We start from the raw sequence: 18,427 nt of genomic DNA, 5'->3' as shown, positions 1-18,427 counted from the left end.
TCAGAATCAGCAGCAAAAGAATGAGGGATGTCGGGAAAATGAGGCATACTTGTGTCAAATAACATGAGATAACATAGGCTAGAAACTAGGAGTTAAGCCTCGTTTTGTTCTCTAAGATTGACGAGTTACACTGATTTAGCCCTCCAGATTCCGATTGCACTACATTAGTTTCCAGATTTGAAAAAATATACTACGTTAATCCTTAGCCTATTTTCCGTCACTAAAATGACGTGGCCAAATAGTGCCACGCTGAAAACTAGGAAACGGCGTCGTTTTTAAATTGGCGCTAAAAACCCCTTTGAGCGATGTCGTTTCTATGCGATGGAAAATAAGTTAAGGACTAACGTGGTGTATTTTTTCGAATTTGGAGGACTAATTTAGTACAATTGAAATCTGGAAGACTAAATCAATGCAACTCGTTAATTTCAGAGACCACAATGCGGCTTAACTAAGAAATTAGACTATGCCAAACATCAATAATGCTAGAGATATAATGAAATGATATCTATCTGATATGAAACAAAGTTAGCAGGTCAAAAATAAAAAAAATAAAGTAAAAATACGCCTTCCATAATGATTTTTAATGCTATAATTTCTCAGCAGAGAAGCGATATCCTTGCATAAATTGCTAGAGAAAAAGACATTATAGCGTTAGCATTAGCAACAACAAGCTATAAAGGCTATAAGCAATGACCAAATGTTTTTCCTTTGTAAAGAATGACCAAATGATCAAATGTTTTTCTAATGCTTCCAATTAATTGAATTTTAAAAACATACATATTACTGTGCGAAATTACTTTAAATCAACTGAATTACTAACAAATACCATTTTTTTAGTTTGTACTAATGTAAGGGATCAAAGGATAATTTATCAGTCTGACAAAAAATGGTTAAGTCATTGCAAAACGAAATTTTATTCAAGAATTTTTTATGGCTAATTAGTTGGTCAATAAAATAAACTAATAAACTAATTACTAGACAAGTTAGTTAACATTAGAAGTATAGTTAGTGATTTATTGGGTTTTATTATTTTTTTTCACTCTTCCATTTGGTTTTTGGTTGGACATAGTCTGAGCCGGACAAACCGAATCCGAATTGGACCCGGATGCACTAACAGTGACCCACACATTCAACCTAATTCCAGATTCGAAAACTTCATCGTTATTGGGCGTTCAGTACGTGTTTCATTGAGACAGTGGGCCTTGCCTCTTCATGCGGAGCAGACGAACCAAAAATAAAATTACATAAAGCAAGGGCTGTTAGGAGAATGCCAAATATTTTAGAGGCCACTACACAATTCAACGAGTCAAATACAAAGTAACGAAAGCCCACGGACATAAAAAATGCAACAAAACCCCTGAAAACTGTGTCAAAAAGTTCAAGGACCCCTATAATCCTTTTCATGTCAGCCCCATTCTATAAGTCACCATATTGATGTTAAACAACAAACCTTAGCACAAATGGCATACTTACATGCCTCTTGCAAGCTGCACCAACATAGCCTTAGTGTGTGTGACACTGTGAGTGTCTGAGTGAGTGAGTGAATGTGTATGACCAAAAAAAAACAAACCTTAAAACAGTTCCACGTCATCAACAGAATAAGTTCTCATAAATACTGAGAGAACCCACCTGCCAGTCCCAAATACCACTAAAAAAAAGGTTGATTACTATAATATTTAAAAATATTTGTCGAACTTATTAAAAATAGTTAAAAATTAATTTAATTTTAAAAATATAAAATAAATAATTATTTAATATTTAAAATTGGCTATAAAAAATAAATTAGACAAAAGTTAAACACCAAATTATAAACACTATAAAATTCTACAAAAAAAGAAAAAAAAACCTGTAAAATCTGTCCAGTTGCATACACAAAAGGTGATCTAAAAAAATCTGCTCTTGTAGCTATAAAACTACCACAATTAGCCTAAATATAAACATAAACTTAGTCTAGAAAACCTAAGCTGGCATTACTGTATTCAAGTTAGAAAGTATTGTTTACAAGAAAATCTTCCAAAGGAACTCATACATGAGCACAGAAAGGACATTAGTTGTTCAATTCTTCTAAAATCCATTCAACGTTTTCTCTTTCTCCTGGTGGCTTGTTCTGCTATGACCTCTGGGTTTCTTCTGCGTGCCACCATAATTTTTGGAGGAGTGGAAGTGTGATAACCACTGCACAAAGCATACAAAAACAAATAGAAATCATAATCCATATGCAGGAGATAAAGATATTATAAAAAGAGAAACAGTGACTCTTACTTCCAATACTCCTCCTTTTCTCCTTCACCTTCAGCACTTCAATTCCAAAATAAAAACAAGTCAATATAAACTCTTATAAATATAAATCACTATCACTAGAGAGAGAATAAACCTCAATTCCATTGATTTTGTCTCAAGGGCTTTCAGATCCTTAAGACCACAAGTTTCACAGCACAAGGGAATGACTTGGGTAATTAAGGTACCTACAAACACACTCCAAACAAGCAGCTTCATTAAGCAGGGACAAAAAATTAAAAAGCACAAAAGAAAAATTTTAGTAATGATACCACATTCTGGGGGTTCTTCATACAGTTTACAGTAATCCACATGAGTTTCACGATTAGGCATTTGATGCATCCTGGCATAGAAGTGCTTAGTGGTATCCTCTGATGTATTGGGCGTGTTTTTAGGATATTTAGGCTCAGCTATAAAGTGCAGTAGACGTATAAAGCCAAGTTTTTTAAAAAAATGGCACAGGTCATCATGATTATCAGTAACCTTGTATTGCTCTTCCTGAAAAACAAATAACAGAGAAGAATTTTTCTTTTTATTTTTTAATATAGGTACTATAATAAAAAGAAATCAATAGACTAGGACTAACAAATTAATTTACCTCTTTTAGTCCATCGTTGTAGTGTTTCATTGCAGCTAATGGATACGGAAACATAGTCTCCATAAAATGCCTTTTCGCTTTCCTGCGATATCTGGAAGAATGCCCAAAAAAAGTATTATTAACAAATTGATATATGGTTACAAGTCATAATTGGGGGAAAAAGAGTCAATAATACCCACTCTTCTACAGGTTCAGTGCCTCTCTTAGTGCCTTTAACAAACATGTTCCTTTCCCTTTGATGTCACAAAGAATTTGATTAGTATGAACAAGGAAATTTAAGCAATAATAATAATAATAATAATAATCCAATAATGTAATGCCTTAAACTATAATAGAAAAAAGTTAAATGAATAAAATCATGCTGACTTACTTTTTTTCATCATTACCACCTTCAGGTAAAGGGGGGTTTTCGTCTTTACCACCTTCAGGTAAAGAGGGGTCTTCGTCTTTATCACATTCAGGTAAAGTGGGATCACAAGGCTTTTGTCTTTGATTTCAAACAAAATTGATTTGCGGGAAAAAGAATATTAAAAAGAAATCAATATATTGATAATGTGCTGCGTATTCGTATTAGGTGAAGAATAAGTATGTAAAGAAAAAAAAAAGCATGAAGGTCATAAAAAGTAACAAGAATGACCTGCGTCTGGGGCGACGTTTCTTGGAGCTATGATTGACTGAGAGTGGTTTGTTGGAGCTATGATCAATCTGGATATGTCTGGGCCTCAAATAGCGCTCGCCGACTACACGACCTTGATATCTGAGATTATATGGTATTGCTGCTGCTTGTTTCATGCTGCTCTTGAATTTCACTTCTTCTACGGGTTCTGAATACAATAAGCAGAATGAATGATAAGAATTCAATGGGTTTAATAAACACAAAGCATTAGACTCCCAGCAAAAAGACTAGAAGGGTGGAAAGGAAAAGAATACGAAAGATTACTGCGAACATAAAAGATAGAAAAGGTAGTAAAAATAGTGGAATGAATTAAGAATGATTAAAAACTTTAATGAAAAAACTGAATTATTAGAAAAAGAATAGAATTTTTTACGATACCTTGAATTTGTTTTTGTTAACCTAGTTCACAAGGCAAAAGTTGAAAAAATCACCGAGCAAAATTACTTTATATTGAAACTTTTAATCTTTATATAATAACTAAAGCAAATCACTCAACTCAATATCACAATAAATAGACATAAAGTAATTAAAAATTTTATTTATAGATTAATCTCTAATAAATTAATTAAAAGATAAAATAAGATAACTTAATTTAAATTTCTTAAAGATAACATAACTATTAAGGTAGATTTGATTTTATTAAATTATATCAGATTTGATTTAAATTTAAAATTCTAAAGATATGATAACTAATTTAAATCAGAATTGATTTTATTAGATTAAATTAAATTTAATTTAAATTTAAAATTTTTAAAAAACTAGTAAACAAATCAAAACTAAATCAAATCTTCTTGAAATGACTTAGCCCAATGAACTTTATGGTGTTAATGCTCAAATTCGTTCCTAAAAGATCATGCGATCTTCATTTTCGTTCCCGAACGATTTTTTTAATCAAATTAGTCCTGAAAGATAAACTATAAGTCAAATTAGTCATTCTGTCAGTTGGACGATGACGTGTCACATTAAGTGCCACGTGGAATGATGACGTGACACGCCACGTGACAGGTCAGTGACACGTGGCACGCCACATGGCAGGTCAGTGACACCACGTGTCATTTGACAAATAAAAATATTTTTTATTAGTCAAAATAGTCCTTAAAAGTCCAGACGTAAGTCATTTTCATCCCTCAAATTTTAAAAATTAGTCAAACTAGTCCTTATATAATTTTTTTATAATATTAAATTTATAATATTATTTATACTACTAATTTTAATATTATTTTTTAAACCTTAATAAACAAAATTCTCTTTACATAAAATAATAAAAATAATTAATTTTTTATAAAGTTATTTTGTCATTTGTATTTTAAAATTTTATATTTTCAAATTGTAATTTTTTATGTGAATTTTTTATTTAAATGAATTTATCAAAATATTATTGATTATATATTTAAAAACTTAATATTTTAAATTTTACTAAATAATATAGTAATTATTTTAAATTTTAAATCTTTTAAATTTTTTAAAATTATAATTTTTATTATTATTTAATTTATATAGTAAAACTCAATAATTGAAAAACTGGTTTATAGAATCACTTTTTGAATCTTAATATTCTAATATAATTTTTTAAATATTTCATTTAAAACAAAAGGAATTTTATTTTAATATGAAGCATATCTATTTATATAATGTATTAGTGCGGAGTAGCCTGTGTTATGCATAGGTATTGTAACACCCTACTACACAGTGTTTTACGCTTAAATCGTAGAACAGAGGTAGTGTGGTATTACAGACCTCTAAGCAGTAAAGATATACATATAATACTGAAAGAAATAATATACTAGGAGTCTTGAAACAATTTTTACTCAATTTCAATCTATTCTTTTTGTTCTATTTCAATTTTAATGTATCTTTTTTATTTGGTTTAACGTGGCAAGGGAGATGTGTAACTCTGACGCCACCTATGTTGGGTTGTGAGATCGAAGAAGAGTTGGTGGCGGAGAACCAAGCCGCTACTCTCTCGGCGATGACATTGAATGGAGGGACTGATGGGTTAGGTGTGTATGTTGATGATAATGGTGCGAAAGATGTTGATGAAGGAATGGGTCATAGGGATAACATTGTGAATGATAGTGGTATGAGTTCCGGCACAAAGGGAACAACATTAACAAAAGGACAAGGGAAGCTATCGAAACACGATAAAGAAATAGTTGGGAAGAGGATTGTTGATGATGGTGGTTTGGACAAGAATGAAGGAAGTAAGGAAAATAGAGATAGTATTTTGGAGGAGCAAATACTTGAAAATAGAAAATTTTGGGACCTCGTGTTGGAATCAGGTGCAATTTTATATAATGAAAAAGATGATATTATGGCTATTCTCCAAGTATAGAATGAAAAAATTGCTCAAAAAAGAAGATTGTCAAAACAGAAAGAGAAAGCAAGACGCTGCAGGTCCAAAAATAAGAAAAAGTTGTGTAATAATTTATTGAAATAATTCTGTTCTTGGAATGTTTAGGGTTTGATGGGTGATGGAAAATTGAGCATGGTCAAAAACCTCAAGAAAAATTTATATTAAATATGTTAGGCTTGTTTGAGATTAAATGGCAGATAGCGACGAAGTTTGATGTAATAAGAATTTGGGAGAGTGATGCTGCGGGATGAGAATATGTTGAGTTGGAGGGTGTCTCAAGTGATTTATTGTTAATGGATGAAATAATGTTTAAAACAAGTCGCTAGGGAGCTTTCGTTGTGTGTTGAAGGGGTCTTATTAAAAATAATTTCAATTATGCTTTCTTTGGTGTATGGGGCTCATACAAGAAAAGAGAAATTTGCTATGGGAGGAATTGAGTTATATTATCCATCTTTATCAGAGACTTCAACGAGATTATATAGGTGGAAGAGAGAAAAGATGTTGTCAGATTAACAGAATTTTAGTAGGAATTGGATACAAGATATGTAATTGGTGGACTTCTGCTTAGCGATCTTACAATCGGATGGATAAAATTTTAGTAAGATTAGAGTGACTAGAGATATTTTTACAAGTACAAAATTAGGAGTATACTATAAAAAGGAGGAGCACAAAAAATAATTCACAAGTCTTTTTGTAATTTTTTTAATTTTTCTGTTTTTATTGTTCTTGCTCTATTTATTGTATTGAGTTCTCTTGTTAAATAATAATAATAATAATAATAGTTCTGTTTTTATTGTTCTTGCTCTATTTATTGTATTGAATTCTCTTGTTAAATAATAATAATAATAATAATAATAATAATAATAATAATAATAATAATAATGACAATACTTTTATTTCTTTTCTCTGTGCTTTCTAGTTATTGGTATTGGCTCTCACTCTCTGGGGTCTCACCAGTAACCAGCTTTTTCAATTATTTTCACAAGGAAAAAACCGCCAACACTGAAATTTATTCTGTCCCTCACATTTCAATTCGAATGTTATTTTTAGCTCAATTTTTTTTTAGTATTTTCGATTAATGTATGAAAAATAAACTTCCGCGTCAATAGAGAAATATTGAAATAGTTAAAAAAAAAATTGATATTATATGAAACTATTTTTTAGAAAAGCATTGTAGGTACTAATAATAAAATTTGAATTTGAAATAATTTAATTTTTATGTATTGATAGTGTAAAATATTTTACTGATATAATTGTACAATCACAACCGTTTTTTTTTTTATGAGCACTCACACGCAGTAAATATAAAAGGTAGTTATTTTCTGCTTTTTGCTTTATGTAATTGAATTTATGTGTAAAAGAGTTTTACACTGACAGTATATCAAAATTAAATTCTTTCAGATATTGCGTAAACTATAACTCGTCCTTCATGCTTCATATAACTATTAATGAATATCAATGAAAATAAATTATACGTTGATTATAATATTAGTTTTAAAACACAATTCATATAATTGTTTACACTGTTCTAACCAATTATTATATCTAGTCGCAAAAAAAAAATTTACATATCTTTATCCAGTTTTAGAATCCTAATTAAGTTGCTTAGTGCTACTTTACATCTTTGATTTGCCTCTTGACTCTAGAGATAATTAAGACCATTATTAAGACCATTTTCATTAAGGAAAATACAGGTATAAGTATTTAAGGAAAATACTTTCAATCAGTTAGAAACACATTAATTAAGACCATTTGTGTATAATACAGGTATAAGTGTATAACTATCCGTCTCATTCTTCAGTTGCTTTTGCTAAATACGATCACCATACACCTCACAAACATTGATGTCCCTGTGAATGACCATGAAAGGGATAGCACCCATCATTCACTTCTTTAGAGACTTGTCTATTTCAAACCCGATGAGCAACACCATTTTACGTTTGAAAGAAAACAACATTATAGTCAGGAAAGAACTAACCAATGCAAAAATCAACTAAGTTCCATCAAAATCATATACTTATACATAATGGTTTAGAGAGTAATGCTCCATAGCAGATCCAAATGGGTTCATCATCAATTGTTTCTACAACCTTCAAATAGGAAACAAACTGAAGTTCACCAAGAAAGCTAACATAAAAATGGTGAACGAGCAATCAACAATTCCTTTGATTAACAACAGCTAGCAAACCAATTTCCCACTTGATGGCCGACCCTACTCTGTGACTCTAACATAAAGGGATGAGAGCATTCGCGAAAATGATAATTTCTCACACCAAATCGATGTCTTGTCAAGGATCCTTGCCGCCAGGTCTGCCACTTCCTCAGTTGTCACAACCAAGAGGCTTGGTATGTCGAGAAAGTCCGCAACCTACACATCCACAGACACAGCATTGTATTAACTATTAGCAAAGAAAACTTTGCTCCCAAACCAACTTTGATCAACATAACACAAAACTTGGGAGGTCCTTGGAATTTGCAAACCCAGAGTAAATTTTTTTTAGCAATTTTGATACTCCTATGACTCCCACATTACAACATAAATGCACCAAGATGTGTTATTTGTATACATGTGATAACTATTAGTATCTAACTTATTTCAAGAGAGCAAAACAAGAAATATCAAATAAATTCAAGTGAGATGAAGTGAGTTTTCCAAAAATTTATGTAGCATTTAACATCAAGAACAATAATCAAATGCATCTGTCCATGACTAGATAGATACATGACTCAAGTCAAGTGAACTCACTGTATCCAAATGTGGGAGAATGCATCGGTTACGCTTGAGGAATTCTGTCATCCAACCTTTGAAATGGTCCACAATCGGAAGGCCCTCCTCGAAAGGGTGGAAATCATGTATCTCAAGGAAATCATATGTCTTCTGACAGAAGTCGATGACCTGAGAGAGAACATGGCCAGTGCAGCTCACATTGATGTTCTCAGAATTCCCATTGTATCCAACAAGTTTTCTCAAGAACAGCGATTGATTAACGGCAACAGGCATAAACATCTCTAAGACCTTTCCATCAGAACTTCTAAGGGAAACATGGTTCAACTCTTGATGACGGTAGTCACCACAGTAAAGAGAAAGGCAGATATTCCTAAAGTCAGTGGACATCATGAGAGCCTGGAATTCCTCGAGACGACTCTTGCCAAAATCTCCTGTTTGAGTGAACCAGTCCCTAAAGCCTTTACAGGCAACAACACTGCCTCCTGATAACTTAGCGCGGTCCAATTCCTCTAGAATCTCTCCGCTACGGTTATTGTCCACACCACTGAAATAATGGAACATTTGGCTGAACGAATACTCCTCGGTGTGGCAGCCACCATGGCGCTCTAGCCCCTGAGTTGTCATAGCCAATAAGCTCGGGATCTGAAGATCTTTCGCAGCCTACCAAACACGATTGACTCAATTTAGTCCCTCAAACTTCAATTGACCATATTTAATCCCTTAAAATTGGGTTAATCGAATTTTGATGACTAGATTGAGTTTTATTCGACGAATAATATAATATTAATTGGAAACGGAACAAATTCGGTTAGTTCTATACTGTTTTTGTCCTTGCCTTTAAATGAAACGTAATGAATGCGAAGGGAAGAGAAATGACCTGATGCAATTCGCGGAGAATGGGACGGTTCCGGTTGATGAAGGCCGTGGACCAGCCCTTGTAGTTGGCGGCAATTTTGTCGACGATCTCTTGGAAATCACATTTCTTCTGCAAGAAGAGGATGACCTCTGAGAGAACATCGCTGGAGACGTTAGTCAACGGGATCACACCACCATGCCGCGAACGGAATCAAGAAGGTCTTTCAAGACCACGGATTCAGCGGCGGCGACGCTCTTGTCGATTTCCATAACCCGTCCATCGGAGCTTCGTACAGAAGTATGGCTACCTTTGCGTTTATGATCGAAGCGACCAAAGTACACATTTTGGCAGAGTCGTCTAACGTCGCCATCCCTCACAAGCCTATGGAAATTGTCGAGCTTATCGCTATCGCTATCCAAACTATTGAGCCAATTTCTTAAGGAGACACAAGAAGAAATTCTGAAATTTCCAAGTTCCTCAGCCGTCGACACTGCCTCAACTATATCAGAGTGGCGCTGTCTGTTTTTTGTCATAGCAGTGAAATAGTGGCCCATTTCTCCGACGGTTGCTGACCGCCTGGTAGAACATGAATAACGAAGGAACGGGGGTAATCGAACTTGGGCTGCTATCCATGATAAGGCAGTCGCCATAGAAAGAACTTCAACAACGCCCTGCTCTTACAAATCGAATAAGGCGTTATTTGGACGTGGTATTAGTATCTCCCCTTTTAAACACCTTTTCACCATTACTGTTCAAATTTATTTTCCACTCTAATAGTCTAAAGTCCAATCTAAATCTAATTTTTTCGGGGGTGAGTGGAAAATAAACATAAAAGGATCGGTAAAACCCGTTGACAAACTAAATTTATCACAATATTACATTAAAAAAACTTAAAAAATATGTTTTATTCAGAGACCATTTAATGGTGCAAATATTTTGCGACCATCGAATCCTTAACCGTTAAACATTAGTATTTTTTACTAATATTTATCTTGATCCACCTAAAAATTTGACCAATTAACTAAAAAAATATTGTTTGTTTAAAATTTTTAACTTAAAAATAATATTTTTATTAAAATATTTTTTAAAAAATAAAATAAAAAGATAATCAGATCTAACCTGTTTAATCCATCAAATTAATCTTAAATAATTTGAATTAAAAAATTATAATTTATAAATAAAGTGAATTTAAACGAATCAGCCTAATAAATCTATAAATTTAAATAGATTGAGCCTAAATAATCGAAGTGACCCGTTTTATAACCCTAAAAACCCTCTTTTGGATGAGTGTTGGCTTGCTAAAAGGCAAATCTCGTGTTAATAAAGCAAATCAGAGAGTAGATGAAACTAGTCTTTAAAGGTTAATTTGATTGTGATTTAGATTTAGTTTTAGATTATTAGATGAAAATATCTAATCCCTTATATCAACTAAATTTTAAATTTTTATTGGGTAAAATAACTTGGCAAAATCCCACCAACTTTCAATTTGAAGAGCAACATTCATAATGTGACTCAATAATGCACATTCAAGAATCAACACAAGAAGATCAATATACTAAGTTATATACCAGTGCAACAATAACAAACAAGATAATTTAAAAGGATAATTTAAATTTGTATATAACAAACAAGCTTTCTGTATCGGTGACCAAAAAAAAAAATCCACATAATGGATTCAAAATTTGATTCAGGGAGGGCATGTCATTATGCTATAAGCAAAAGTAATTTATTTTCCATAATGTAAGGATTGGTTTTATCATTGGGGTTAGCTTAAGAAGAAAAAAAATCGTAAAAAGATTAATAAAGAGGTAAAGTGAAGTATTAATTATTATTTTAATTTAAAAATTATTTATTTATCACTTTATCAATTTACTAATTTCTTAATTTTAAAAGATTTTGATGTCTAAGAAACATCAACACATTTTTTGTTGTTGTAAGATTAATTTACTAAAACACCAATCTTGAAGAGGAATTAATAATTCAATATGGACGAGCTTAAATTCTAGATGAAGAATTAGGGATGTTCATAGATCAGATCTGATCTGTATATCCGCGATATTTATCCGAATTCGATCTAAAAATTGCGGATATGTATCCAATCCGCAAGGCTATTAGATTAGATCAGATCCGCACACTAATTGGATCGGATTGCGAATTTTGTATAGGTATTCATATATTCGATCCGCATATCCGCAAAAATAATAACTAAAATTCCTATTAATAATTATCTGCTGTGTTTAAAATGGCTTGTAAATATTTTTTTGTTTTATTTTAATTAATAATTATCATATATGTTGTATTATTTTAATTTATTATTTAAGAAAAGTATGTTTAATATTATTTTAAGAGTAAAAATATTTAAAAGAATAAAAATAAATAAATTTTATTGATATTTTTTAATAAAATAAACGTTTAAAAATATTTTTGTGTTTTGCGAATATATCCGATATCCGATTCAAGCTTAAAAACTGCAGATATGGGATCCGATCCGATGATTTTAGTGCAGATTAAATCGAAATTTTGGTCACATAAAAAAAAGCATAGGGATCCAATAGAATATTTATACAATGTGCACAATAGAAGTTTAGGGAATATTAGAGATATAATCATTAGTGTTAAGTCGAATCCGCTTTTACCCGTACGAGGAATTTAGAATACTATTAGAATCCACTTATATTTCCTCAATTAAATCAGCAATGAAAGAACAACAAACAAGGTGATTAAACAACAAAGCTTAAAACAGTTTCACCTGCCAGTCCCAAATACGACTAAAACAAAGTGATAATTGTTATGGTACTTAAAAATATTTGTCTAACTTATTAAAAATAATTAAAAATTAATATATAATTTTAAAAATATAAAAATAAATAATTATTTAATATTTAAAATTTATTATAAAAAATAAAGTAGACAAAAATTAAACACTAAAATTATAGGCACCATAGAGCTTTACAAAAAAAAAAACCTGTAAAATTTGTCCTGTGACATACACAAAAAGTAGTATGAAACAATCCGCTCTTGTAGCTACTACTATCACAATTAGCCTAAATATAAACATAAACTGAGTCTAGAAAACCTAAGCTAGCATTTTTGATTCACGTTAGAAAGTATTGTTTACAAGGAAATCTTCCAAAGGAAGAGTCATACAGATGAGCACAGACTGGACATTAGTTGTTCAATTCTTCTAAAGATCCATTCAACGTTTTTTCTTTCTTCTGCCGGCTTGTTCTGCTATGACCTCTGGGTTTCTTCTGCGTGCCACCATAATTTTTGGAGGAGTGGAAGTGTGATAACCACTGCACAAAGCATACAAAAACAAATAGAAATCATAATCCATATGCAGGAGATAAAGATATTATAAAAAGAGAAACACTGACTCTTACTTCCAATACTCCTCCTTTTCTCCTTCACCTTCAGCACTTCAATTCCAAAATAAAAACAAGTCAATATAAACTCTTATAAATATAAATCACTATCACTAGAGAGAGAATAAACCTCAATTCCATTGATTTTGTCTCAAGGGCTTTCAGATCCTTAAGACCACAAGTTTCACAGCACAAGGGAATGACTTGGGTAATTAAGGTACCTACAACACACTCCAAACAAGCAGCTTCATTAAGCAGGGACAAAAAATTAAAAAGCACAAAAGAAAAATTTTAGTAATGATACCACATTCTGGGGGTTCTTCATACAGTTTACAGTAATCCACATGAGTTTCACGATTAGGCATTTGATGCATCCTGGCATAGAAGTGCTTAGTGGTATCCTCTGATGTATTGGGCGTGTTTTTAGGATATTTAGGCTCAGCTATAAAGTGCAGCAGGCGTATAAAGCCAAGTTTTTTAAGAAAATGGCACCAGTCATCACGAGTATCAGTAACCTTGTATTGCTCTTCCTAAAAAACAAATAACAGAGAAGAATTTTTATTTTTATTGTTTAATAAAGGTACTATAATAAAAACAAATGAATAGAGTAGGACTAACAAGTTAATTTACCTCTTTTAGTCCATCGTTGTAGTGTTTCATTGCAGCTAATGGATAAGGAAACATAGTCTCCATAAAGTACCTTCTCATTTGCCTCAGATATCTGGAAGAATGCCCCCCCCCCCCCCCCCCCCCCCCCCCAAAAAAAAAAAAGAAAGGAAAAAAAATCCAAAGAGAAGTATTATTAACAAATTGATATATGGTTACAAATCATAATTGGGGGGAAAAGAGTTAATAGTACCCACTCTTCTACAGGTTCAGTGCCTCTCTTAGCGCCTCTAACAAACATGTTCCTTTCCCTTTGATGTCACATAGAGTTTGATTAGTATGAACAAGGAAATTTAAGCAATAATAATGTAATGCCATAAACTATGATCGAAAAAAGTTAAATGAATAAAATCATGCTTACTTTTTTCCATCATTACCACCTTCAGGTAAAGGGGGGTTTTCATCTGTACCATCTTCAGGTAAAGAGGGCTCTTCGTCTTTATCACATTCAGGTAAAGGGGGATCGCAAGGCTTTCGTCTTTGATTTCAAAGAAAATTAATTTACGAGAAAAAGAATATTAAAAAGAAATCAATATATTGATAATGTGCTGCGTATTCTTATTAGGTGAACAATAAGTATGTAAAAAAAAAAAAGCATGAAGCTCGTAAAAGGTAACAAGAAATCAAGAATGACCTGCATCTGGGTCGACGTTTCTTGGAGCTATGATTGACTGAGAGTGGTTTGTTGGAGCTATGATCAATCTGGACTTGTCTGGGCCTCAAATAGCGCTGGCCGACTACACGACCGTGACATCTGAGATTATATGGTATTGCTGCTGCTTCTTTCATGCTGCTCTTCAATTTCACTTCTTCTACAGCTTCTGAATACAATTAGCAGAATGAATGACAAGAATTCAATGGGTTTAATAAAGACAAAGCATTAGACTCCCAGCAAAAAGACTGGAAGGGTGGAAAGGAGAAGAATAAGAAAGATTACTGCGAACATAAAAGATAGAAACCGTAGTAAAAATAGTGGAATGAATTAAGAATGATTAAAAACTTTAATGAAAAAACTGAATTATTAGAAAAAGAATAGAATTCTTACTGTACCTTTAAAGAATTTGTTTTTGATAACCTAGTTCACAAGGCAAAAGTTGAAAAAAATCACCGAGCAAAATTACTTTATATTGAATCTTTTATTCTTTATGTAATAAGTAAAATAAATCACTCAACTCATTTAATCACATAATAAACAGACATAAAGTAATTAAAAATTTTATTTATCAAGAGTTCTTTAAATTATCTCATAAAAAATATTTAAATTAATCTCTAATAGATTAATTAAAAGATAAAATAAGATAGCTTAATTTAAATTTCTTAAAGATAACATAACTATTAAGGTAGATTTGATTTTATTAAATTATATCAGATTTGATTTAAATTTAAAATATTAAAGACATGATAACTAATTTAAATCAGAATTGATCTTATTATATTAAATCAAATTTAATTTAAATTTAAAATTTTTAAAAAGACTACTAAATAAATTAAAACTAAATCAAATCTTCTTGAAATGACTTAGCCCAATGAACTTTATGGGGTTAATGTTCAAATTCGTTCCTAAAAGATCACGCGATCTTCTTTTTGGTCCGCGAATAATTTTTTTAATCAAATTAGTCCCCGAAAGATAAACTGTAAGTCAAATTAGTCATTCCGTCAGTTGGACGATGACGTGTTACATTAAATGTCACGTGGCACGCCACGTAGCAGGTCAGTGACACGTAACACGCTACATGGCAAGTCAGTGACACGTGATATTTATCTAAACTGGACTTAATTATTTTTTATTACCTTTCTGTTGAAGAAAAAAAAAACACATTCTCATCGATATTCGTTTCTTTCACTTCACAGAGTGCAAGCTCCAATCAATTATCATTTGCTCAAATAATTTATATAATACAAAAGGAACGGTCATACATGAACATAGACTGGACATTAATTATTCAATTCTTTTAAGATTCATTCAACATTTTTTTTTCTCTTGACGGCTTGTTCTGCTATAACCTCTGGGTTTCTTCTGCGTGCCACCATAATTTTTGGAGGAGTGGAGGTGTGATAACCGCTGTAGAAAGCATACAAAAAACAAATAGAAACAATTTTCAATTATAAATCATAATCTATATGCAGAAGATAAACATATTATAAAAAGAGAAACAGTGACTCTTACTTCCAATACTCCTCCTTTCCTCCTTCACCTTCAGCACTTCAATTCCAAAATAAAAACAAGTCAATATAAACTCTTATAAATATAAATCACTATCACTAAAGAGAGAATAAACCTCAATTCCAATGATTTTGACTCAAGTGCTTTCAGATCCTTAAGACCACAAGTTTCACAGCACAAGGGAATGACTTCTTGGCTAAAATGGAGACCTACAACACATTCCGAACAAGCCGCATCATTAAGCGGGGCCAAAAAATTAGAAAACACGAAAGATAAATTTTAGTAATGATACCAGGTTGTGGGGGTCCTTCATACAGTTTACAGTAATCCACATGAGTTTCACGATTAGGCATTTGATGTATCCTGGCATAAAAGTGCTTAGCGGTATCCTCTGATGCATTGGGCATGTTTTGAGTATATTTAGGCTCAGCTATAAAGTGCAGTAGGCGTATATAGCCAAGATTTTTGAAATAACGGCACAGTTTATCACGAGTACCAGTAACCTCGTATTGCTCTTCCTGAAAAACGAATAACAATGAAGAATTTTTGTTTTTATTGTTTAATTAAAGGTACTATAATAAAAAGAAATGAATAGAGTAGGACTAACAAGTTAATTTACCTCTTTTAGTCCATCGTTGTAGTGTTTCATTGCAGCTAATGGATAAGGATACATAGTCTCAATGAAGTATCTTGTCACTTTCCTGCGATATCTGAAAGAATGCCCAAAAAACAAATGGAGGTATTATTAACAAATTGATATATGGTTACAAATCATAATGGGGGGGGGGGGGGGGGGGGGGGTGAATAGCATGCACTCACACTTCTTCAGGTTCAGTGCCTCTCTTAGCGCCTCTAACAAACATGTTCCTTTTCCTTTGATGTCAAAGAATTTGATTAGTATGAACAAGGAAATTTAAGTAATAATAATAATAATAATCTAATAATGTAATGCCATAACCTATAATCGAAAAAAGTTAAATGAAAAAAAAAATCATGCTGACTTACTTTTTTTCATCATTATCACCTTCGGGTAAAGGGGCGTTTTCGTCTTTACCACCTTCAGGTAAAGAGGGCTCTTCGTCTTTATCACATTCAGGTAAAGGGGGATCGCAAGGCTTTTGTCTTTGATTTCAAACAAAATTGATTTGCGAGAAAAGGAAAATTAAAAAGAAATCAAGACATTGATAATGTGGTGCGTATTCTTATTAGGTGAACAAAAAGCATGAAGCTCATAAAAAGTAACAAGAAATCAAGAATGACCTGCGTCTGGGCCGACGTTTCTTGGAGCTATGATTGACTGAGAGTGGTTTGTTGGAGCTATGATCAATCTGGACTTGTCTGGGCCTCAAATAGCGCTCGCCGACTACACGACCTTGACATCTGAGATTATATGGTATTGCTGCTGCTTGTTTCATGCTGCTGTTCAATTTCGCTTCTTCTACAGGTTCTGAAAACAATAAGCAGAATGAATGATAAGAATTTAATGGATTTAATAGAGACAAAACATTACAGTCCTAGTAAACAAATTGGAAGGGTGGAAGGGAGAAGAATAAGAAAGGATACTGCGAAAATAAAAGATAGAAAAGGTAGTAAAACCATTGGAACGAAGTCATGGACTAAGAAATAAGAATGATAGATTATTACAAAAATAAAAAAAATCTACTAGACCTTCAAAAATTTTGTCATAATTAAAAAAAATTACTATGCAAAATCATCTTTAAGTTAGATTTTTCAATCTTCTTCATATAATAAGTAAAGTAAATTACTCACCTCTCTAACTCTCTTAATCACACAATAAAATAAGCATAAAATTATTAAAAATTTTATTCATAAAAATTCTCTAAATTATTTTACAAAAAATGTTTAAATAGACTCCTAATAGATTAGCTAAAAGATAAGATAAGATAATTTAATTTAAATATCCTAAAGATAAGATAAGTAAATAACTAACTTAGATCAAATTTAATTTAAAATTAATATTCTTAAAAATACCGCTAAATAAATTAGAACTAAATCAAATCTTTTAAAAACTTTAACAATAAAGCAAATCCAAATATAAGCCTAAACATGCACAGTGGCACCCATAAAATTTATTCATTAAAAATTGTGTAAATTGTCTCACAAAAAATATTTAAATAGACTCTAACAAACTAATTAAAAAATAAGATAAGATAACTAATTTAAGGTAGATTTGATTTTATTGGATTATATTAGATTTAATTTAAATTTAAAATCATAAAAATATGATAACTAATTTAAATTAGAGTTAATCTTATTATATTAGATCATATTTAATTTAAATTTAAAATTCTTAAAAATATTACTAAACAAATAAGAACTAAATCAAATTTTCTAACAAAGCCTAACAACAAAACAAACTAAAATATAGACCTAATAATAATTTATAAAACTAATATTAAATTTGTGTCTTTCACTAGACGATAAAAATACTATTGGGCCTCTTGCTTTCCTGACTTAGGCTTGGTTCGGTAAAACTTTTCGAAGAGATGTTTGTGCTTTATGAAAACACATTAGTAAATCAAAGACTATGTGCTTGTATTTGCAACTTTTAAAAAATTGCAGTACTTTTGAGAGTAACTAAGGTGAAACTTTTCAAAGTTGGTATGTGTTTTCAAATTTTAAAAGTCTAATATAACTTCATATATTAACTAATTTTTAAATTTAATGCTTAAATTTATGTCTTTTATAATATTTTTAAAGTTTAAAAAGAGTCAAGTATCACT

General features: G+C 31.5%; 4 protein-coding genes across 5 annotated transcripts; all 4 read right to left on the bottom strand.

The window, feature by feature from the left end:
* Positions 1 to 2,075: 2,075 nt before the first annotated feature.
* Positions 2,076 to 3,098, bottom strand: LOC130939300 (uncharacterized). Its single transcript, XM_057867413.1, has 6 exons — positions 3,055 to 3,098; positions 2,876 to 2,966; positions 2,550 to 2,775; positions 2,375 to 2,465; positions 2,263 to 2,298; positions 2,076 to 2,175 (listed from the first exon to the last, which is right to left on the bottom strand). Exons 1-6 carry the CDS (start codon positions 3,096 to 3,098, stop codon positions 2,076 to 2,078), a joined length of 588 nt encoding a protein of 195 aa, XP_057723396.1.
* A 4,787-nt stretch (positions 3,099 to 7,885) lies between these two features.
* On the bottom strand, positions 7,886 to 10,176 carry LOC130941480 (uncharacterized). 2 transcript variants are annotated; one of them, XM_057870005.1, is made up of 3 exons: positions 9,510 to 10,176; positions 8,651 to 9,381; positions 7,886 to 8,272 (listed from the first exon to the last, which is right to left on the bottom strand). In XM_057870005.1, the coding sequence occupies exons 2-3, from the start codon at positions 9,254 to 9,256 to the stop codon at positions 8,117 to 8,119; spliced, it is 762 nt and encodes a 253-aa protein (XP_057725988.1). In that variant the 5' UTR covers positions 9,257 to 9,381; positions 9,510 to 10,176; the 3' UTR covers positions 7,886 to 8,116. The 2 variants fall into 2 exon arrangements, with proteins under 2 accessions (XP_057725988.1, XP_057725987.1); XM_057870004.1 differs by having other exon boundaries at positions 8,651 to 9,292.
* Positions 10,177 to 12,473: 2,297 nt separating this feature from the next.
* On the bottom strand, positions 12,474 to 14,392 carry LOC130939899 (uncharacterized). Its single transcript, XM_057867966.1, has 8 exons — positions 14,154 to 14,392; positions 13,881 to 13,997; positions 13,717 to 13,770; positions 13,484 to 13,574; positions 13,158 to 13,383; positions 12,984 to 13,074; positions 12,872 to 12,907; positions 12,474 to 12,784 (listed from the first exon to the last, which is right to left on the bottom strand). Exons 1-8 carry the CDS (start codon positions 14,306 to 14,308, stop codon positions 12,685 to 12,687), a joined length of 870 nt encoding a protein of 289 aa, XP_057723949.1. The 5' UTR covers positions 14,309 to 14,392; the 3' UTR covers positions 12,474 to 12,684.
* Positions 14,393 to 15,342: 950 nt separating this feature from the next.
* Positions 15,343 to 17,261, bottom strand: LOC130942119 (uncharacterized). The gene is made up of 9 exons (XM_057870815.1): positions 17,247 to 17,261; positions 16,944 to 17,130; positions 16,689 to 16,805; positions 16,503 to 16,556; positions 16,303 to 16,393; positions 15,976 to 16,201; positions 15,799 to 15,892; positions 15,687 to 15,722; positions 15,343 to 15,581 (listed from the first exon to the last, which is right to left on the bottom strand). Exons 2-9 carry the CDS (start codon positions 17,096 to 17,098, stop codon positions 15,479 to 15,481), a joined length of 876 nt encoding a protein of 291 aa, XP_057726798.1. The 5' UTR covers positions 17,099 to 17,130; positions 17,247 to 17,261; the 3' UTR covers positions 15,343 to 15,478.
* Positions 17,262 to 18,427: the final 1,166 nt, after the last annotated feature.

Source organism: Arachis stenosperma, chromosome 7 (genome assembly GCF_014773155.1).
Source record: "Arachis stenosperma cultivar V10309 chromosome 7, arast.V10309.gnm1.PFL2, whole genome shotgun sequence".
NCBI classification, from domain to species: domain Eukaryota; kingdom Viridiplantae; phylum Streptophyta; class Magnoliopsida; order Fabales; family Fabaceae; genus Arachis; species Arachis stenosperma.
The sequence above is the reverse complement of the archived record's forward strand: the minus strand, read 5'-3'. Positions and strand labels throughout refer to the sequence as shown.